Source organism: Pinus tabuliformis, chromosome X (genome assembly GCF_031772625.1).
Source record: "Pinus tabuliformis cultivar Carrire ecotype Pingquan chromosome X, CPIR1, whole genome shotgun sequence".
In the NCBI taxonomy this organism is placed as follows: domain Eukaryota; kingdom Viridiplantae; phylum Streptophyta; class Pinopsida; order Pinales; family Pinaceae; genus Pinus; species Pinus tabuliformis.
In genome coordinates this window covers 691,941,510-691,965,583 of record NC_142308.1, presented here as the reverse complement: position 1 = coordinate 691,965,583, position 24,074 = coordinate 691,941,510, and the positions used below count along the sequence as shown (strand labels likewise).

At 38.0% G+C, this 24,074-nt stretch overlaps 1 protein-coding gene across 1 annotated transcript in view; it reads left to right on the top strand.

Moving 5' to 3' along the window:
- Positions 1-24,074, top strand: part of LOC149141867 (GPI transamidase component PIG-S-like protein) — a 155,835-nt gene that overhangs the window by 120,401 nt on the left and 11,360 nt on the right. Inside the window, exons 9-10 of the mRNA XM_089450069.1 lie at positions 9,878-9,959; positions 10,102-10,149. Coding sequence (XP_089306195.1) covers positions 9,878-9,959; positions 10,102-10,149 — 130 coding nt within the window. The remainder of the gene's footprint in view (positions 1-9,877; positions 9,960-10,101; positions 10,150-24,074) is intronic.

Below are 24,074 nucleotides of genomic sequence, written 5' to 3'. Positions count from 1 at the left end.
CTGCTACTAGCATCTGCACTGCTGCTGACTCTGCACTGTGCCCACTGCACTGCTGCCAACTCTACACTGCGCTCCCCAACATCTGACTGCTACTAGTCTCTGCAACTATCACTCTGTCTCTAATTGCATCAACTGCCACTGATCCATCCTACTACTGAATACAGTGGCTCCCTGTAGCCAAGTAATGATCCATGAGGTGGACTCCTTAAGGACCCTGCCCAACTGTAGCACTCTGGGACTACAACACCAAGTCACCCCACCTCACACCTGGAGGTATATCGACGAACATAGTGAAGTCTTCCTCCATTCTGGAGGACAACTTTCAATCTTTGCTGAGGCTGCTTGCTGGTCCTGCTTCTCCTCCTTGCCCTTCTTTTTGAGAGGACACTGGCTAATGTAGTGATCGAGCTCACCACACCTGAAGCACTTGACCTTTGACGTGTCCTTCTTCTTCTTTCTCTGCTCCCCTTGTCCTAGATTAGGACTCTTTGATATGAGGACCACATTCTCCTCCTCCTTCACCACCTTCGGTTCGTTGCTACTATTGCCACTGATGGAGCTTTTTAACAGAGCTCGCCTTAACTCCTCCTGCTGCAAGTTGGCCCACGTCTTGTCCCACTCTGGTAGCTTGTCTCTGTCAAATATGCTTTGGACAAATACTTTCCACTCCTCAGAGACATTATTCAGTGCCAACTTCGTTAACTCTGTTGGTTGAGGCGATGCCCCAACAACTGCGAGTTGGTCTCGAACCTCATGAATTTTGGTAAGGTAGGGGTCCATGCCTTCTCCTTTCTGCATTTGGGTGAGTCTCAACTTCTCCTCTAGGTACATCTTCCGCTGCTCGGAAGTACCCTGGTATAACGTGGAGAGAGCATCCCACATCTGTTTGGCAGTTTCTTTGCTAGATATATGTGAGACTATATGATTCTAGACTCCATCCAAGATCAACCGCTTCCCCTGCGCCATTTCCTTCTTATATTCTTTATGATGATCTACATCCGTGGGAATTGCCACTACAGCATCAATGTATGCTTTCAGGCCACATTTATCTAGAAGGAAGGGCATCCTTGCCTTCTAGATGACGTAGTTGGAAGCTCTATCCAACTTGTCTTGATCATGAAGCCCAGCAGTGGCCATCTCAATGAACTGTCGAAAACTTCCTCTTTCCTTTTGCTTAGTTGCTACTCTGCTATTCGCACTCCCTTTTGGAGTGATAAGATCTGCTCACAACTACTTCCAATTTGCAAGGAAAATCGAACTTCTTGAGACTAGAAGTTCCCTGAGGAAAATTTTCCCTCTGTGTGTGCTCTTATCTCTTCCACCCTGACTCTGGTTCTGCTTCAACGTACTGCTGCAAAAACCCTGCGTCTAGTGAGAGATTTGCCCAACGAAAGTACTAAGCTGCTCCTTCTGCCTCTGGAATCACTCGATCTGGAAGGATCGAATTTTTCTGCCACTCACTTAGAAAAATCGGTCTTCAAATAACTTAGCCTGCTGGTAAAAACACTGCGCTACCCATAGGAATTTCGACCTGCTGCCCCTGCTAAGTAGCGAAATTCCTTTCCTTCGTTTATGAGCTCTCTAGCTGATCAATTGTCCTTTGATACCATGTGAAAATTCCAAACTGGAATCCTATTGCAACAACTGGTATTATTTCTCCTAATTGTTAATTAATTAACAATTTATCTACTACGACAAATATCGAAATAAACACACTGCAACCTTCACAAATAAAATTCTGCGGAAAAATAAAATGCTGGAAGCTAAGAAATGCTAGCACACACACATAAAATTAACACAATTATTTTTGGACAAAAGTCCCCGAAAAAACCCAACTTGGGAAAACCGGTGTAGCAGTTGAGGGTTTTATTATTATGCAGTAGTGAGAAATTTTTTGTATCACTTGATGCCGAGAATTTGGCAATCCTACGGAGAAAAATATTGGCAAAAATCTATTGGGGAATTTCCTCACCCCATAGCCAAACCCCGACACAACTTGCCTTCAGAAACTCAGCCCTCTGACCCTCTGCGCTGCTTTGTGGAGTCTGCTTGACGTCAAACCTCTGACTGGTCTCTGATGAAATCGTTCTGCCCTCTGCTGACTGAAAAGATGCTTCTCTGGCACTCTGGGAATCTTTCCCGGCCTTTGGAACTGAAGACGTCAATCCCTCTTAGCAAATCGAACTTGCCTCTAGAAGCTACTGCGCAACCCCTGAATCATCTTCTCTATGGCCCTTCTGCCTCTTTGCAAATGCACTAACTGGATCTGGAATACTTCCTCCAACGTCACTGTCTCTGCCCCTCACACTGCTTCGATCTCTAGCTCTCTCCAGCAACTTACTGCTGCTACTCTGGAAATCGATTTGCTAAGAAATCGAACTGCTCAAGTGTCTTCTCCATCACCACATCGACCTCCTCTTATAATCCTCTGTTGGAGCACCAATGACCAAGATTAAAACATAATCGATGGCCAGGATCATCTCTGGATCGATTCGTGTGAGTTTCTAGATGATTCTCTGCTTGACTTAATTAATACTTATCAATTAACCATATTCCCTAAGTTTAGACTTAGGAAATATTTTAAAAACTGGTTAATAATCTAATTAAGTCATTTCTAGGCAGAATTTCTAGAAACGATTTATGGGTTTTGGAGATCTCATGTATTCTAGCCTCTCCACGAAATTTCGTGGTTAGAACACATCCGATGCTACAGAAACTAACAGACCCAAACATGAAACCCATGCTTTAATAAGTCATAATAAACTTTCTTTTGACAAATAAATTACACTATACAATTATGAAGATCAAACCTAGTTACATTCTTCAACAATCCCTCTTAACTAGGGAGGTATTCATATACAAGTACATGGAGGATCTCAAAAACACATGAACTACGAAGAGTCCAGGCACACTCAGTGCGATGTACTAGATACCTGACCAGGGTTATCTATTCGGGGTGAGACTAAGATGGACTAAAGTTTTCACCCAGTCTAGGTTCCATCAAGCTTACTAACTAACCATCAACCGAGGGATCTAGGTGCGTATCTAAGGTCAGAGCTCCAAGACCAACTCTGCCCTCCCTCTTCGGGATTAGGATATCAAACACACAGAGGTTGACCAGATGTCCTCCCAAGCATCAACCATTAGATGCTTCATCTCTCCTTATCAACTAAATTTGCAATGTCAACCAACCCAAAAATCCTTCTAAAATACTCAAACTTCTTATTCGGAAGAGACTTTGTCAGCACATCAGCTACCTGTTCATTTGTCAAAATATATTGTAGCTTTATGACCCCATCTTTTACCAAAATCCTAATGTAGTGGTACTTATTGTTGATATGCTTCATCCTTGCATGGAATACAAGGTCTTCGAACATCTTGATTCTACTTTGATTATCACAATTTATTATAGTATGATCCAAAGATTTTCCGAATAAATTTGACAAGAATTTTCTTAACCAAACAATTTCCTTTCATACTTCACATGCAACAATGTATTCAGCTTCGACGCTACTTAATGCAACATGATCTTGTTTCCTACTCATCCATGAAATCATTGCAGACCCTAAATTGAAACATCCACCCATAGTGCTTCTTCCATCAGTCTAACTGCCAGACCAATCTGAATCTGTAAAACTTGTCAACTTAACTTCCTTTCCATCATGCTTTAGGCAGTGATGTATAGTGCCACAGAGATATCTAAGAATATGCTTAGTAGGTATCCAATGGTCGAGGCTGCAACTGAAATTGACTAAGAATATTTACAACAAAACATCTATTAAATCTTGTACTTACCAGATACATTAGAGAGCCCACCAACTTACGATAGTTAGTGGGATTGATGAGACTGGAGTCGAAGTTTCTCAGCTTTTTGAGATTAGTGATCATGGGAGTAGTCATAGGCTTGGAATCCATCATATCGAATTTCTGTAAAATCTTGATTATGTATTTACCTTGACCCAAATATATTTCTCCAGGTCTCTGTGAAACTTCCAAACCCAAGTAATAGTGCATAAGTCACAGATATTTCATTTCGAATTCAGCTGCCAACATCTTCTTGCATTCTTGTTTTCTGTGCTCCACACCCGTAATAAACAAATCATCTACATAAAGTAGTATAATAACTGGTTCCTTATTCACTACCTTAATGTAAAAATTTGGATCTGCAAAAGTTTTGACGAACCCAATTCTTAAGAGAGATGCATCCATCCTTGCATACCATGCCATAGGAGCTTGGTTTAAGCCATATAGGGCTTTCTTAAGTCTACAAACATGTGTGGCCTTGCTATTTATTTCAAAACCTTGCCGTTGTATACTTCTTCATCAATGGTCCCATTTAGAAACGTTGTTTTTACGTCCATTTGATGAATATTCCATCCCATTGTAGCAACTAGTGAAACCAACGATCTTATAGTAGTATATCTAGCAGTAGGTGCAAAGGTTTCTTCATAGTCTATACCTTCCTTTTGAGAGAAGCCCCTTGCAACAAATCTAGCTTTGTATTTATCTATACTTCCATCAATAGCATGTTTGATTTTGTAAATCCATTTTGAAGTGACAATTGATTTGTCACTTGGCCTAGGAACGATTTCCCAGACTCCATTCTTCATGATGGATTGATATTCTTCTTGCATTGCCTTCTTCCATTCTTCTTGATGAGCAACTTCTTCAAATGTAGTTGGTTCAACTTCTATCAATTTTTTCATGTATGTTGCATATCCTGAATATATTTTTGGTCTTTTGCTTTCTCTAAAAGTTCCTTTAGCAGCTCCATGTCCTTCGACATCTTCAAGAGTAGCTTTCAACCAATTTGGTCTCTTCCTTGTTTCGGGTATGATCATAGTTTGAATCAGCTCAGTTGGTCCTTCATCTTCTTCTTCTTGGTTTGGAGTTGCCTTATCATGATGTTCTTCTTCTTCAAATAATGGTGTATCCTCGTCATTGGAATCAATTGGAATATCTTTGGATCTCTTGTAGGCATGATTCTCATCAAATATAACATCCCTGCTTACTTCAATTTGTCTTCCTTCCTTAATGTAGATTCTATATGCCTTTGAAGAAATACTGTGGCCAACAAAGATCCCTTTAATGCTTGTAGAATCTTGTTTCTTTCGCTTGTCCTTTGGAACATGGATGTATGCGGGACACCCAAAGATTTGAAGATGGTCCACACATGAATTCTTCCTTGTGAATGCTTCTTCAGGGGTCATATTCTCAAGAATTCTATGAGGACTTCTATTTTGTATATATACTGCTATCATAACTATTTCACCCCACAAAAACTTTGGAATATCTTGATCAAATATCATAGTTTGTATGCATTCTTTAATTGTTCTATTTCGCCTTTCTGCAACTCCATTTTGTTTCAGGATTGTAGGGAACAATGAGCTCTATTTTGCCTTTCTGCAACTCCATTTTGTTTTGGGATTGTAGGGAACAATGAGCTCTATTTTGCCTTTCTACAACTCCATTTTGTTTTGGGATTGTAGGGAACAATGAGCTCCCTCTTAATACTTGCCTCTTTACAATATGCAACCAATTCTTTTGAAGTGTATTCCCCACCATTGTCAGATCTCAAGGTTTTTATCTTTCTTTCAGTTAAGGTTTCCACTTCAGATCTAAACTCCTTGAATTTTCCAAATACTTCATCCTTTGTCTCTAGAAGGTAGAGCCATGTCTTTCTAGAGTGATCATCAATGAAGGTCACATAATAAAGATGGCCTCCAAGTGATTTGTTAGACATATGCCCACACACTTCGGATTGAATGAGGTCTAATATTTCTTTAGACTTTGTATCACTGCTTGTGAAATACTTCCTTGTGTTCTTTCCCAAAGCACATCCCTTACATACTCCTTCACGATTTTCCTTGATGTTAGGGATGCCATTTACCATTTGATTAAGAGAGGGAATGATCTTGTAGTGTATATGCCCATATCTTCTATGCCATAGTTCAATGGGATTGATTTCCATGTGAACTAGGGCTTGAGGAGATGGTGTTATAAGTTATAACTCTATATAGTCTTCCTTCAAGAACTCCAGTAACCTTTGCCTTTTCAATGCTTGAATCTTATCCCCAAACAAAGACTTTACCATCTACAAAAGAAACCATATCTCCTTTATCTTCTAAACAAGAAATTGAAAGTAAATTCTTTTTCAAACTTGGAACATAGAGTATATTGTTGAGGTGTAGCTTTGCTCCATTTTTCAGCTTCAAAGATGTAGATCCAAGTCGCTTGACTGCATAATTGTTGTTGTCTCTTAGCACCACTTCATGAGATGATTGTTCCTTTGATAGAGTATGAAGTTGTCTGCTTTCCCCTGTCATATTTCTTGATGCTCCACTATCAATGATCCATGCATTGTCATCATCAAGAGTACTTGTAAGTGCAACCAAGAATCCTTCGCTTTTGACCTTCTTAGATAAGTTGTAGACGATCCTTCCAATCCAGCTTCCTCCTGTGAAAATTTCTGAAACTATACATTAGAAACCCCTACTGCAATTACTGGTTTATCATCTCCTACTTGTTCTTCGCATTTAACAAGTTATTAATTACATAAACATCGATGAAAACACTATTGCAGCCTACACATATATACAGATCATGAACTGAAATAAACTGAGACAATCACACAAGGGGCACTGTTATTTTTGGACAATCGTCCCTGGAAAAATCCAATTCGGGAAAACTGGTGCAACATAGAAGGTTTGTATTATTAAGCAGATTCTTGAATACAACTAGGGTGCCAAATGCGGCTCACCCATTAGAGAATAACCTTGGCAGAAGTACCTCTATCCGGAGACATATATTTCGGGGAATCCAACAACTAGATGATCAAACCCCACAGATGACCCTGTTGTCCCCAATGCTGGTCAGTGATGGCTGCTCCAAGCTCTGTGTTGGTATTGCGTCACCTCCTCTAGGAGTTGCGTTACCCTCTCAATGAGCCTCCCTTGCTCAAAAAGTCGATATGTTGAACTGCTCCTTCTCTGCCCCACAAAAAAACCCCAGTGCTGCCTCTAAGGGCCTGCGTTAGCCCCTCCAGCTTTTGCGTCACCTGCGTCAGCCTTTCGGGCCTCTACGCCACCCTCTTTGGAGCTGCGCTGTCCTTCCTAGTGCTGCTCTGCCTCTCTGTTATGTATTCTTCAGCCTTGGACTGAAGTCCCTCTCCCGAACTACCCCTCACTGCAACTCAAATCACTAGCTCTATTTTCTCAGTAAACCTCACCCTAGAAAAATCGAACTCTTTGATCAATTTGGTGTATCTCCAACTGACCCTCAAGCCTCCTCTTATACTTTTCCTGTTGATGAATCAGCGAACGAGATTAAGTCCCTAATCAACGGAGAAGATTAGAACTGGCTTGATCCTCATTACTTAGAAAGTTAGAACCTTCTCACCCATATTTTTATTAATACACATTAGTATTTTTATTTTCCTAAGTTTAGACTTAAGAACTCATTAAAAATATTAATTATTTTAATAACTCCTCATTCGGGTGGAATTTCTCCAAACGATTTATGGGTTCTGGAGATCTCATGTGTTCTAGCCCCACCACAAAATTTCGGAGCTAGAGCACATCCGATGCTACCCAAAATCAACACCTCCAATTCTTATGACATTGAGCCCCATCTTCAAGTAACTTGTTATAGAGATAGTAGCCTTTGCTTTCAAGACAACAAAGTGATCTCCAACCTTTTTCAACCTTAGCTCTAATACCATGTTGAGAACTCAATGCTAGTAGTAATCAGGGTTTGTTTTCTTCTTCTTGATAATACCTTGTGAATTATGTGGGTTTCTTTTACTTCTTTATTATATTATGTTTCATCAAGAAATTGCCAATTTATGTTTATATGAAGATCACAAGAACAAGAGACACAAGATGTAGGCAATCATCTAGGGCAAAACCCAGTCAAAACTCTTCCTTCAGTAGATTCAAAGACAAGATGAGATAGTCCAAGACCTTTTGACGTAGACACAGACTTCCTCGAATCACCAAGTCAACCCTTCCTTCTTCTCCAATTGTTCGTCTTCCATCATCAGCTCTGACCTAGAGTTTTGACCTTGCAGCAATAGAATTTCGGCCTCCCCTATAGCAGAACTTCGACCCAACAACAAAACTTCAACTTGCAGTTGAATTCAGAATTTTGACCCCAACAATAGCCTAATAACTTTGCACGTGTGAGAGAAAGATAATCCAAAACTTCGATTTTGTTTCTCTTGCAATCTTCTTCCTTCTCTTAGCAACTTCGCACTTTTTCTGCCTCTCTTTCTTGTGTATCGAACTTGTTGAGTGAGTGAGCAAATGGATCGAACTGTTTGTCTATATATAGCCTCTTATGTGGGTTGAATTACCCTAATGTATATCGACTTCATCATCATAGGGCTGACTTGGTGTGGAGGTGTCAAATGACCTGTTTGACTAAAAAATAATTCTTTTTACATGATACAAAAGACCAAGAAGGGTCTAATAAAGTTGACAATGACTATATTGACTCGATATAAAACCTAGAAGCCTACAATGGAGGCTTTGACCTAAAAATGATGACCCAAGCATGAAACCCATGCTTTAATAAGTCATAGTAAAATTTCTTTTGACAAATAAATTACATTATACAATTATGAAGACCAAACCTAGTTACATTCTTCAACGAGCCAACAATTATGAATTGATGATACATTTGAAAGCATATAACTGAAGTGTCTTGTATTAACTCCTAGAAACTCACTTGCTAGTGTTGAGCTAGCTTAACCTTAGACATCTTTTAGGGTCCAACCCCCTTGGCTTCGCTAGGAGTAAGCCTAGATGGAGGAGTTGAGAATTGAGTGACAGCCTCAACTCGAAACTTGCCCCAAGGCTACACTAAGTGGAGTTAAGAACTTTCTCCATGACAATCCCAGGTGTGGATTAAGGCGGGAACAATCTCAAAACCCAAATTCTTATTTAATCTAATATAAATTTTTCATCAACAAACCTTTAGATGTTGCCTACTAAGAAAATCTTGTCTTCACAATATGTATTAAGGCAGAGGTCTTATTATTCAAATTGCAATTTACTTTAGCATACATTGTGGTAGGAAACAAACTTGGCCAGAATTTTTCAGTTGATACACTTGTGGAGGAACCTTTTCTTCTTGAAGTTGGAGGAATTATTATACATCTAATAACTAGTGTTCTTGGATTGCTCAAGATATGCTTAAATTAAATCAAAGTTAAGTTCTATCGTTGATTATTTCCTTTCTGAGTTCACAGCATATGATATTTTCTACCAAGAAGTGTGATAATCCTTGAGGTGCAATTAACTATAGCAATGGAAAGTATTCATAACAAGAATAATGATTTATATAAACAGTATTATTGAAAAGCTATATATTGGAATCATGATGCATGTACAGATGGGAAAATAAACTAGAGTGATCATAAAGAAAGCTTTCGGTTGGCCTGTATGACCGGATAGCTTGTTATCAGTTCATAATAGCTCTATTACTCTATTCTTTCATTTAGCTATTTTTTGATTTTTTTCCTCTAAACATAGTTATAACTTTGGTAGACACGTAAAAGATTGGTACAATTTATTGAGTTGTTGGAATATTAGAACTAAATTAAAACATCCCATTTGTAGAAGAGTAGACAAAATTTACTTTAGAATCGTTTACTTTATAAAATTAAAATGAGTATAGTATAATTATTCAGAATTGTTTATTTTATTAACTGAAAGTGATATGTTATAAATTCTCGGATGAGTCTTCTTTTCTCCTCTCCGTTCCTTTCTCTTTAAGTGATTCCAAAGATATTATTTAGTTCAGTGCTTGATAAATAGCCTCCTAAATATTATGAAGAAATCTTACCTTAAATGAAGTTGTAAAACAACACTTGCAGGGAGCTGGATGTGCTGCTTCGTCGCCGTGTAGTCGCTGATGTGGCATCTTGCTCATTGACTTTGTCATCTCTTTCTCGTTTGGTTTGTACATTGTTTTGTTTCTTCCTTTTTTTTCTGACCTTGAAAATTCCTAGGACTGAAATTTTGTATCTGAATCTATGCTGAAAGTAGGCATTTTTCTCTGCCACTGTTTAGTAAGTGGTTATTTATGGCATTTTTGCAGGTCCAATCGCTCCCTAGCATGGTTATCATGGATGAAATTGGAGACCAGGTTTTGACTTATATATGTACTTATATTTGTGTAGCTTTTATTACATTGAAGATGAAGTACAGTATTTTTACCATAATATTTGTACCAGGAAGTCAATCTCTTGTTACTCCAACATTTTGTACATTTTTTTTTTCATTATGTTTAGACATTAGTATTTTTAAATAAAATTTCTTTATTTCAATGTTTGTTATTTTGTTTATTGAATATGATGTCTTTACATATTCTCTAATATGGTGACACTATTGTCGATTACCATGTTTCTATTATTAATCCTTCTTTGATGATTTATTATATAAATTCTTTGTGGAATGTTTAACTATTCAAGTTCACACCAAAGGTGCCAAAGTCCCAAGTCACTTAGTGTGAACCTAAAGGTAACTTACCTCAATGACACCCCTACCATCTATGTTGGAATGAACTCCAATAATTTGGGGCTTCCCTGAATCAGCATATATCCATCTTAACTCCGGATCTACCAAGTGTCGAGAGGATAGAAGGTCCATCTTTGATGATTTATTATATAAATTCTTTGTGGAATGTTTAACTATTCAAGTTCACACCAAAGGTGCCAAAGTCCCAAGCCACTTAGTGTGAACCTAAAGGTAACTTACCTCAATGACACCCCCACCATCTATGTTGGAATGAACTCTAATAATTTGGGGCTTCCCTGAATCAGCATAGATCCATCTTAACTCTGGATCTACCAAGTGTCGAGACGATAGAAGGTCTGTCTTTGATGATTTATTATATAAATTCTTTGTGGAATGTTTAACTATTCAGGTTCACACCAAAGGTGCCAAAGTCCCAAGTCACTTAGTGTGAACCTAAAGATAACTTACCTCAATGACACCCCAACCATCTATGTTGGAATGAACTCCAATAAATTGGGGCTTCCCTGAATCAGCATAGATCCATCTTAACTCCGGATCTACCAAGTGTTGAGAGGATAGAAGGTCCGTATTTGATGATTTATTATATAAATTCTTTGTGGAATGTTTAACTATTCAAGTTCACACCAAAGGTGCCAAGGTCCCAAGTCACTTAGTGTGAACCTAAAGATAATTTACCTCAATGACACCCCCACCATCTATGTTGGAATGAACTCCAATAAATTGGGTCTTCCCTGCATCAACATAGATCTATCTTAACTCCGGATCTACCAAGTGTCAAGAGGATAGAAGGTTTGCACCTTGAAATATTTGAATCCTCTTGATGCTTGTTAGATCCGGAGTTAAGATGGATCTATGTTGGTTTTCTTAAAACTTTAATAATACATATAGTTACATATATATGTGTCTAGTATTTTTTTTGATATGTTTTATAATTTTTTTTAAAATTTAATTTTTTAATGTGATATGCATAGCAGAGAGAGAGAGAGAGTGTGTGTGTGTTTTTATATGTTTATTAATTGAATTTACATATGAAGTTTTGAAATATAATGGTTATAAATATGAATTATTATTTTAATTTATATGGTAAAATGGGTCTGAATTTATAGTTACTATTTATATTTTATATAAATATTTTTCATTGCCATAAATAGAAATATTTTTGTTTCCAATTATATGTTTATTAATCAATATTATCAAGTTTTTATATGTTTATTAATTATATGTTCTGAAATATTATGGTTACAAATATGAATCACTATTATTTAAATTTATTTTAATGTGATATGAATATTATGATTTTTTTTTCAAAAAAATTTGTTTGTAATTTTATTAATAAAAGCAAAATTACAATATAACATATTGAATTGAATCGGTTTATTATTTTTATTACTTTTTTAATTGAGCTGACATTATTATTATTATTATTTGATCTAACGCCTCATTAACGTGCCACTAGAACATCTCCCCCACACTGGGCTGTAGAGTGCCTCCTGGGGCAACAACTGACTCTCAACAAGGGTAAAAAGTTGAATTGGTATGAAGGCTTAGAGTGAATCTGGTTTGTTTGATAGATATAGTTTTATTTTCCAGATTTGAAGTAAAACGATAGAACCTATGAATGCAAGCTGGAAGTGTTTGAAAGGTCTTATGTGAGGTTGGAAATTCAAGGTAGAGTTTGGGGTATCTTCCAGCTGTATAATTCGTGACCAGTCAGATTTAAGCATGCAGAAATGAATTAATTTCTAAATGCGATTAAGTTTACTCTTGCCAAAATATAGGTTATGAAATATAGACTTTTGAGAGGCTAACAAAGGAATCTTTAGACCTCAAGTAAAAGGCCAATTTTAGAGGATTTATTGATGTAGAATTCATGTCTTTTACAGCCAACAAGTCAAAACCAGGTGGCTGAAAACTAATCTGGAAATTTAGGGTTTTCGGTATGTATTTTCCAGAATGTAATTACAGCCAAAGAAAAGGTTGTAAATAGTGAAAATGTAGGAGTGTTTGAAGTGGAGATCACTGCCAATATTACTTGGACTATAGGGTCTTGAAGAACAACGTCCTATAGTGCTATCTTCTCTTGTTTTAGGGCTATGAGCAGCTGTATAAAGCATGCTACAGCTACTAATTGCTTACCATAATATAATTTCCGTAGCATGTAATGCACTGCAATGAAGAAGAAATTTATCTATTTACTGGGAGAAAATGCTTTTAAACGATACACTTTAAGTGTGCAAGACTTATAACGAAGGAAATCAAATTCACTTAAATAACTCAAGCACCGATTACATCAGAAATTAAAATAAATAATTATTTGTTTATCAAATTCTCACAATCTAGATTAACAATACCCAGATTGTATTCTTCACAATAAGCTTGACATGAAGATGTTCTTTTGTTTGCATTTAACAATATAATTCTTTTACATCAATGCTCCAGTGCTCCAAAGGCCAAAACAAAATAGAACTAGAGTTTCTCCAACTACCAACGACCATTACACAGACAGGGGCTCTCTTTAGAGAGAGCACTATAACCTCTTATAATAAAACAATATTTTTCATGCAAAAACCCTATCTAACAAAAATAATAAAATATATAGGGTTACAACAGTTATTTGGATTTTGGAATAGTCTACAACTTTGTTGTGAAAATTGCGATTTTTCCCTAAAATGATTAAATTGGCCGATTTTTTCTTTTTGAAAAAAATCGCGATAATTGTATTTTTTGTTTTTTTTTTTTAATTTTCTTTTTTGTATTTTTTTCTTTCTAATTTTGCTGTTTTTTGCCAATTTTTACCGATTTTATCTCATTTTTTTACAATTTTTTTTTTTCCTGGACCCTCACCGATTTAATCTTAATCACGATTTTCGCAACATTGGTCTGCAAGAGAGGTAGTTTTTCTCATGAGAGACTTGATTCCTCTCCGAGAAGTTCGATCCATTCTAAAAGTAGCAACAAACATCCTTGAGTGGTACATGTGAACTAGAAAGAGGACATTCCATGCATCCAAGTGTCCAAAAGCCAAATCAGTCCATGTAGAGAAGAGTGTGAGGTTACCTAGTGTTATTTGCTGTCCCACATGTGCCATAACAGCTAGTCGACTTGCCAAAAATAGTTTTCAACACATTTTTAAGGTCATCCAAGAAGCGTGCAAGTGTCCATATGTATCAGATAAAAGCTTCCATATACTCTCAAGAGCGTACGGCCCACCCCTGTAGCCAAAATAATTATCATAAATTTGCCTCCACATGTGTGCTCCATCTAGGGTTACAACATCATCTCCTACTGAAAATATAATTATATGTGCTAGGGCAAATTGTAGGAGGCCTATGTATTCTTATAACACAATCAGCTCTTAGATTACCTCAACCATCCTTAACATGTGTGCATTAAATAATTAAATCTGAAATAGCCTTTGTAGACATGACAATTGGTTGTATAAAGTGCAAATACATGTCATATCTACTAGGAAGTTCACACATAAACCCAATATCACCATATGATATAGAAATATTATCGCCATCAAAACTGTAGATAGTGACATGAGCTGATCATTTTGCATTGAACAGTTTTCTCAAAGACACCATAGCACCCACTGTTGAGCAGTAAATAGTTACTAGGAAATCCTAAGATTTCTCAGTGAACCATAAGGGTAGTGCCATGAATGGGGTGTGATTCCATAATATGTCCTTGGATGATTCCCATATAGAATTTGAACCTCTATAATTAACCAACAACTGATAGCAAAATGCCCAAAAATGTGCATCAAAATTGGTAACAATATGACAATTGAAGTTCCTGATATATGAGCTGACTTTAGATCACTCTAAATATAATTGTTCATTCTAATTCACTGCGAACTTAATGATTTTTGATGAAGATAAATTCAGGGTTGATTCCTTCAGCACTTGAAACATATAGGTGGCTATTCATTTGGATACATTTTTTCATCAATTTATTATATTCATGTTGGTTGGGGTGAGTTTTGATCAGATTAACATTGTTAAAGTTTGTACTGGTTTAGGTGAAAGTCCTTGGAAAAGTTTCTGCCATTTTGGTGTCAAAATGACATTCTTTAAAATAAACAAAATGGGATACTATATTTTTAACTGAAATAAATTAGTTATGCAAGATAAAACCTCTCAAGGTAGATACATTTGGAAGTAATGCTGGCTTTAATATTCTGGCTAGGGTTGTGTCATCTCCTCGTTAGATCAATCTATTTGTTGAAATAATTCATTTGTATTTCTATGCGTTTGGGAGATATTGGAAACTTTAGTTCTCAATGTTGACATATGCATTGATTCCATTCTAAGTCACATGACACGAAGACATGGGACACATGACACTGAAGACACGTTATAAACTTATATATATTAAAAAATCAATAGATATTACATAGATTCTCTTTCAATTTAGAAACCGAAACATGTACATGATGATACAAATTCAATCATACATTATACATACAATCATGCTAATTTACTGGAAACGCCTAGAGAATTTGCCTGAAACGTGGATCCCCGTTTCCGAAATGGAAACAGGTACGATCCTTATTCAAAACTGTTAGGCCAGGCAGTAACTCTCCAAAGGCAGAAAAAACTGATTCGTCTGATTATTCCATAGGTAGGTTATTGTTATATACATTAGGAGTGATTGTTCAGTTCATCTTCCGACGACTGTTCACATTCCTGATTTATTTATTTACAAATTCCCCAATCATGAAGATTAGGTGTCAACATTCCCCCCCTTATCTGAAGGGATGTTGGTGAGTCCAAGCATCATTCTGAATTGTTCAAGCTTTTCCTTTCCAAGTGCTTTGGTGAAGATGTCTGCAATTTGCTCATTTGTGGAACAATGACAGAGATGGATTGTTTTGGCTTCAACATGATGTTGAATCAGATGATATTTAGTATTGATATGCTTTGTTCGATCATGGAACTTTGGATTCTTGGCCAACTTTATTGCAGAGGTGTTATCAATCATGAGTGGAGTTGATTGTACTTGTTTTACCTGCAAATCTTCAAGAATTTTCCTGAGCCACACAATTTCTTTCGTTGCTTCAGCTGCTGCCACGTATTCTGCTTCAGTTGTGGAATCTGCTGGAACTGATTGTTTGCGTGATCTCTAGGGGACAACTCCTGATCCAAGACTCAAAGCATATCCTGAAGTAGATACCCCAGTTTCTTTGTCTCCATCGAAGTCTGAATCAGAGTATCCAATCAAGCTGAAGTCGTCCACCTGTGTATACTTGATTCCAAGGTCTTGAGTTCCCTACAAGTACCTTAGAACTCTTTTTGCAGCAGACCAATGTCCCTCACAAGGCTTTTGCATGAACCTGGAGAGGATTCCAACAGTAAATGAAATGTCTGGTCTGGTAGTAGTGAGGTAGATGAGACTTCCTACAAGCTGTCTATACTTTGTTGCATCCTCAAATTCCTTTCCTTCAGTAGATGTGAGCTTTAAGTTTTGTTCCATTGGAGTAGAAAGAGGATTGCACTCTGTCATGCCAAATCTGTTTAACAAATCTCCAATGTATTTCTTTTGAGAAAGAAATATGGATTTTGGATGTTGGGTTACTTCAATGCCAAGATAGTAATGAACATAGCCCAAATCAGTCATTTCAAAACTTTTCCCCAATTCCTTCTTTATGGATGCAATGTAGCTTTCATTGTTCCCTGTCATTAAAAGATCATCTACATATACCACAAGATACACAACTGTTTTGCCAACTTTCTTGACAAATAAAGTTGCATCATCAAGAATCAAGATCAAAATGATTGAAGTTGAGTTTCAGAAGATGCTCAGTTAGTTTTTCATACCAGGCTCGCGGTGCTTGTTTGAGGCCATACAAGGACTTCACAAGTTTGCATACTTTATGTTCATGTCCTTTCACAGCAAATCCTTCAGGCTGGGACATAAAAACATTCTCTTTTAGATCTCCATTCAAGAATGCAATTTTTACATCCATTTGATGGACTTTCCAACCGTTCTGAGCTGCTAGTGCAAAGAGTGTCCGGATGGTGGCCCATTTTGCTGTGGGGGCAAAAGTTTCCTCATAATCGACCCCTTCCTTCTGTGCAAAACCTTTGGCCACAAACCTAGCTTTGTGCTTGTCAAGTGAGCCATCAGCTTTGTACTTGTTTTTGTAGACCCACTTGCAGCCAATTGGTTTGGTTCCAAATGGAGGATCAACCAGCTTCCAAGTGCCATTCTCTATGAGGGCATCATACTCCTTTTGCATTGCTTCTTTCCATTCATCATGAGAAGCAACTTCTTTGAAGGAAGTTGGTTCAAAATCTGTAGACAAGTTCAATTCACAATCATAAGTAACATCCATATCAACAGATGAATTAGAGTCATCTACATCACCTCCATTTTGTCGGTTTGAATTTCTGGTTCCTGTTTTTCCAATTTCATCAGGATGAACACTTTCAAGTGTCTTTGTCAGCCATTTTGGGGGACCTTTCTGAGATGGTCCAGGCTGCTCTGTTGATTGAGTTGGGACTGAATCAAGATTGAGTCTCCCAATTCTATCAATTACATCACTTAAAGCATCATCCGTTGTTGGAGTTTCATGTAGAGGAGATTGTTCTTCAGAAGAAGATTCCACATGTTGTTCTAGTATAGGAATCCCCCTTCAAGATGTGGAATCTGATTATCAAACTCTTGAAATGATTTCGTTTTTGCGAATCTATCCAAGCGATCAAGTTGCCGCTCAACAACATTGTCAGATTTGGATGATTCAAGAAAAATTACATCTCTAGATACAACAAACTTTTTATTTACTTCATCATAGAGACGGTATGCTTTGGAGGTGTTTGAATACCCTAGGAAGATACACTTACGACTTCTAGCACCAAGTTTGTTTCTATGTACCTTTGGTATCAAAGCATAACAGGTGGAACCAAAGACCCTGAGATGTTTTACCGAAGGAACATGTCCATACCACAATTCATAAGGAGTCTTGTTTCTTATAGCATTAGATGGACATCTATTCTTTATATATGCAGCACATAGAACAGCATCAACCCAAAACATTATCTTTACATTTTTGAAGAAAAGCATGGATCGTACCATATTCAAGATTGTTCTATTCATTCTTTCAGCTACACCATTCTGTTGGGGATTATAAGGCACAGTTGTTTGATGTTTGATCCCATGTTGGCGAAGATAGTTTTCAAATTCATTTGATGTATATTCTTTTCCATTATCAGTGCAAATAGACCCAATATGAGATTGTGCATCATTTTCAATCCATTTATGAAAATTCTTGAATGTTTGAAAGGCATCAGATTTGTTCTTCAATAAATAAACCCAACACATTCTGGTGTAATCATCAATAAATGTCATGATATATTTATTTCCATTTGCAGAAGGAACAGGCATTGGAACACATCAATCTGAATGAATGAGTTCAAGCTTCCTATGTGCTCTTGAATGTGAATCATGAAAAGACTGTTTGCTATGCTTTCCTAGAATGCAAGCATCACATTGCTTATGTTTCCTAGGAATTGTAGGCAAACCAGCAACACCATTTTTCTTCAATAAGCGGAGACTGTCATAGTTTAAATGTCCAAATCTAGCATGCCATAATAAACTTGATGGAAGTGTACCTTCTTCATGATGAGAAATATATGAGAAATGTTGTGCATGAGCAGAGGTTCCTTGCAGTTTGAGAAGTCTTTCTTCTTCTATTCCCCTCATGACAAGTGAGTGGTCAGATGCTTTTCTTACCTCAAGCTTGCCATCAAACATATGAATGGAGTGACCTTGCTGGCGGATGTGGACCAAGGACAACAAGTTTCTCTTGAGCTGTGGGAGATATAGAACATGATCCAGAAGAAAGTCTGGAAGACCAGGCAGTTTAAGCCTGATTGTGCCAAGCCCTGATGGCTTGATTTTTGACTGATCTGCAAAGTATACTGCTCCATCAACATTGTCAGTGAAATCTTCAAAAAAGTCTTTTCTATAAGTCATATGACAGGTTGCTCCTGAATCAAGCAACCAATCATTTTTCGAAGAAGCAAGTGAAGCATTAAACAAATCTTCATTTACTCCAATGTTACATTGTGCCTCAATATAGTGAGCGGATTCAGGTGCTTTACCTTTGTCTGTATCATCAGTTTTACCTTTCTGCTGGTTTCTTTTCTGCTCAATTTTGTCCCATGGTAGCTTGCATGTAGAAGCATCATGTGATCCATTTCGTTTGCAGCGAATGCAATGCAGATCTGCCTTTTCTCCTTGAGAATGTCTGCCCCCCCGCCTCTGAAGTATCTTCCTCTTCCTCTTCGTCCACCTCTTCCTCTTGTAGAATCTTGAGCAGGATGCTTTTCTTTATGAGCAAGGCACACAGTCTCTTCAGAAGATTCAGGGGCTGTCTTCTTTCCAAAGGCTTTCTCTCTTTCAGCAAACTTTTTCACAAGAGAGTCAAAGGTTATATCTTTAAGATTTCCATTTGCTTGTAAAGACTCAAGATAATTGGAGTAGGTAGGATAGAGTGCCTTGAGAAAAGCAATAAGAGGGATATCCAGCTCAAACTTAGTGGATTTGATATCATGCATTATAGACTTTACTTCAGATGCAAGAGCAAGAGGATCATTATTTTTCAGTTCAAGAGTGAAGAGTTTAATCATGAGCTGAACAACTTCAAGTGCAGAATGTGAGTCATAGAGTTCTTTCAGCTTTTGTAAAGCTTCAAAGGCAGTTGAATACGATGAAATATGGCGACACACCTCTTCATTTACAGATGCTGTGATTAATGCATAGGCTTTGCTGTTCTGGTTTTCCCAAATGATGAGCTCTTTGTCTGATGTAGGCTGCACTGGGTCATTGTCTCCTTCTCCGATACACACTCCTTTCCACAACTCATTGAAGATGAGGGTGTGTTTTATCATCCGGGACCATTCAGGATAGTTCTCCTTGCCAGTGAGAACTATTCCTACCATAGAGATGATTGAATGCATTCTGTAAAAAATTACTTCTGCTGATAAAAAAAAACTTCTGCTGATAAAAAACTTTTGCTGATAAAAAACTTCTGCTGATAAAAAAGTGAAATTGCAGTCAAAAAGGCATTCTCAAAGGATTTCAAATATCTTCCTTACGCTACAACTTTATGCACTATATTTTCTTCAAATCCTTCTAATGTTAGATAAAAGCATCCATAATAATACCAGCTGTTCATCCATACATAACTTCAATCTGAATACTTATTACAATGATGCAAACTCGGTTTCACCTTATACTTATTACAATGATACAAACTCGAAAACCCACCGACTTACTAGTAACCTCAGGGATATAAAAAGAATATAGGGGTTTCCCCCACACCTGGACTCCCAGAGCGCGAAAACACACCACAAAAGACCGTATAGCGCAGCCTAGGTGGATCCGGGCACCGATCGAGCGCTAAAAGGTTGTGCAAACCGATTGAAACGCCTCTATTGTTCAGAGTCGGACTGCAAAGAGGCGTAGCGAGGTCGCGTCGTTAGCCGAGAGCAACACCGAGTCGAGCGCGCACTGATATTTGCAATTTCTGATGAATGATACCATGTCAACTCTGCAATACACCGCCGGAAACGATGACCGCCAAATCCAAACTGATGTAAAGGACAAGGTTATAACTTACTTACCAGGCTTCATTCGTGGGCACATGGGTTTGCGGGTAATTATAATGGATGCCAACACGCATGCATTACTGGAACTTATTGCTGGAGATATACCTTAGCTAACCGTCTACAAAGCGTGCCCTCACTGAAAATATCTTCCTTAAAATATCCTGAGTGTCAACTATTACAGTGAAACACTTCAACATATACCACAATACCCAGAATTTTACCCGCGAGTGCAGAGATTTATGGTTTTACATAAGGAGTGATTTAGAGTTTTACCGTCCAATCGACTTCTCTGGCTCTATTAGGATCAGCAAATAACTCGTTTCAGCAGGCGGGTCGAAACCATCGTTGCAGCAAACTCCGTCGACGTAGACTCGAGTCACAACAATCCAGTTATCAGTGCGAGCAATCAGTTCACATACGCTTCAAATCTTCAAGCAGCTCGTTACATAAATCATGATTCACCACCGGTGAGGCAGAGAGACGCCATCAACATGAAGAAGGACAGAATATCGATCTTTACATTCCAAGGAAATGCTCAGGTCTACAGCTGCAGTTTCCAGAGAGCCAATGTCTGGAAAATTAACCCAATCGATTCATTGACGTAGTGCAGTGGCAGAGGAAACCGTTTCTCCAACGGAATGTACACGGAATAATCAAAGGAGGAATAGCGCCTTTTTTTTTTTTTGAAACGTTTATGACATGGCTCTGACTGTTCAGAGAGCGACAGAGGCAGAGGCAGAGCAACGCTCTGGACAGAGGCAGTGGCAGCAATGATCAGGACAGAGGCAGTGGCAGAAATGAAGGGAGTTACAACTATTTTTAGAACTGGCTCTGATACCATGTCAGGCCAGGCAGTAACTCTCCAAAGGCAGAAAAAACTGATTCGTCTGATTATTCCATAGGTAGGTTATTGTTATATACATTAGGAGTGATTGTTCAGTTCATCTTCCGATGACTGTTCACATTCCTGATTTATTTATTTACAAATTCCCCAATCATGAAGATTAGGTGTCAACAAAAATGTTGTGAAAATGTTTTTGTGCAATTTCAAAAAATTGAAAACATCAGATTTGGAATTGGATACGTTTCCAAGGGTTTTAAATTTTTTTTGGATCTGTTTCTGGATTTCTGGAAATGGATCCACAAAAATCGTGATCGGAATCCACCCTTAAAATGTTAAAAAGCGTGAAGATTTGTATAGCCATTAATAAATAATAAAAATGAAGAAATCATCCTCGATGGGGGTGTATGCTCAACGACCACGCAAGGGAACAAATCGGTTGGACGATTTGGCACACAACCCAACTGATGGGATCAATGGTATGACATGTGCTAATGGTACAAGGGCAGAGAGCCCCAAGTGGCGGAAGCTAGGAACAATCCAGAAGGAGGCCATTATCCATTTATACGACCGTTGGAGTTTGATGTGTGTTTTATGCCTATTGGTTATGGTAGTAAGGTACATGGGGGCAAAGTAGTGGTGTATGCACAGGTACTCCTATGCATGCAAGCCTGAACATGTAGAATTGAGGGTGCGTTTGGCGAGGGTGATGGGAGCTTGATGTCGTCGGTTGACTTTTGGTCCACTGGGAGGGAGATTTAGGACCCAGGTGTTCACAGTGTTTTTGGTGGCTCGGTAGACGCTGCAACCTTCGCCTTCCAGAACTATTCTCCAAGCGTCGGGGAGGGGTCTTGAGTCAACCAACTATATTGCTAGTTAGTGTCGTTCCCTTATGCCTGGTTTCACTCATAGAGTGGCGAATGCCATTGCTTTGTGGTCTTACAACTTTGGGTTATTGCTAGAATTCGGTACTAGTTCCCAACGCTTGGGTGTTGGGGGGTGACTTGAGTAGTGTGGGAGCTTTGCAGCAGTGGAGAGCAATGTCGGGTGGGCGTCGATGAGCTAGGGATCCAACAAAGTTCATCTCACTGAGGCAGGTGAGCTCAAATATTCTCGGTAGAGCTGAAATGGGGGTGCAGTGGGCGAGAGGAGATTGACGCATATTAGGGCCAACCCAGCTTGGTGGTGCAGTAATGCAATGAAAAAGGGGTAGGTCGAGACGTGGAGCTGGCCACTAGGGCTAGTTGGAGGCAAGGGCAGCGAGAGGGGAAGACTGTGAGGAGGAGGGCACCTTGATGGAAGAGGAGGTGGTAGAGGAGCTGCCCTAGTTGTTGGGTCATGTTGAACAGCCTCCAACATTGCAAACCATCGCGAAGCAACTACTGAGCATCCAAACCAGCCTAGACATTCTCTGAGAGCAACGATATGAAGACTGGAATGAGGTAATCGCGTATATCAATGATTTGCAGTCTTCTGAAGAAGAAATTTTGGAACGCCTAGCCTCTCTCTGCCGCAACCAACGCTGAGTTGATGAGTGGTCAGACGAGATAGAGGCTAGATTGGCTCACATAGATTTTCATGTCCACGGGGGGCAAGGTTCGCCGGTAGATCTGGGTATTGTTCAAGGGAAAAATCCTCCTATGTAATTGTGATGGTAGTTTTCTGGGTGTTAGAACCTATTTGATTTTTGGTATTTTGTAGAAATCACTTTTTATTCTCAAGGTACTGTCCAACTCTCTCGGCGAAAAAATCAGGTTGGAGTGAGGCTGGGAGAGCTAAGAAATCATTGATCATTTGTACTCCTTTTTTGAAAAACTAATATAAGAACTTGATCGACAAAAAAAATGAAGAAATTAGATTCACAAATAAACTCACTATAAACGCAGTCTCATAACGTCTCTTCTAAATCTTTAGGAACAATAACACTCCATATATTTATCAAGGATTCTTACTACTCGGAAAAAGATGTTCAAAAATACAAACAAAAGGGTTTGATGAATGTCTTCGTAAAGAGATTTATTTGAGCGATTAATTTTCAGTTTGGTTAAGGTTTTGCTAATTGTCATTGGTTTTGCTCTTGATTTCATAAATCCCTCCAATATAACAAATCTTCTCTAGCCAATCTGTAACAACAAAACTCTAAGTTGTTGTGCTTTAAATGTAAAATACACAAATGTGTTGAATAATATAATTTTTATTGATAAGTTGATAGTACAAGGATGATTGAATGTTACAATGAGGGCCCGCTTATATACCTAGGCCCCTTCAATGAATGGTCATGTACTTTAGAAACATTCCTCTTCTTTAACTAATCATTAATTAACTATAATTATGATTACTATTTATTCATTTATATTTATTTTATTTTATATAAATTATATTTGTAACATTGCCCCTCTTCAAAAAGCTTTGTCCTCAAAGCTTAATCACTGACAATTTCTTCACTTGCCCACATCATTTCAACATGTGTAAGTGGTATTATTGAACTTTACCCATTTTCTTCTCAATTTTTTTTACCTATATTTTTAAATTTTATTTTTTATTATAGTTAATTAATTATTTATATGTATAGTAAACTTTATAAAACCTTATTATAAAGTTACTTTATAATTTAATAAAATTACTTTATAATGATTTTATAAAGTGACATTTTTGTTAAAGTTATTTTATTTAATTATGCTAAAAGGCGTTTTCTCTGCAGGGTTGAGGTGAGCAAACACTATTCACCCCAACCAATCGGGAAGCTTTATTTTCGTCCTCCTCACTCTAATCAAAATATGACACGTGGAAAAATCACCCGGCAATTTGTTCCTCTTCCACTCGCCACTGAGCCACCTCCCCTTCTTCCTCCTTTTCATTCCTCTTCTACTAGCGGCTCCTCTTCCACTCACTGCTGATGTTTAGAATTTCTCATCTTCAACTTGAACCGTCGCAACATCACATATATCATCAAAACCCTTGCAAGTTCCACAACAGGCGAAAGATTGCTATAGCCTAGATCAACTAAGGAACCCATGTCCATTCTTCCTTGCATTAAGTCGCATGTCTCTGGATCCGATTGATTAGTACCAAGAT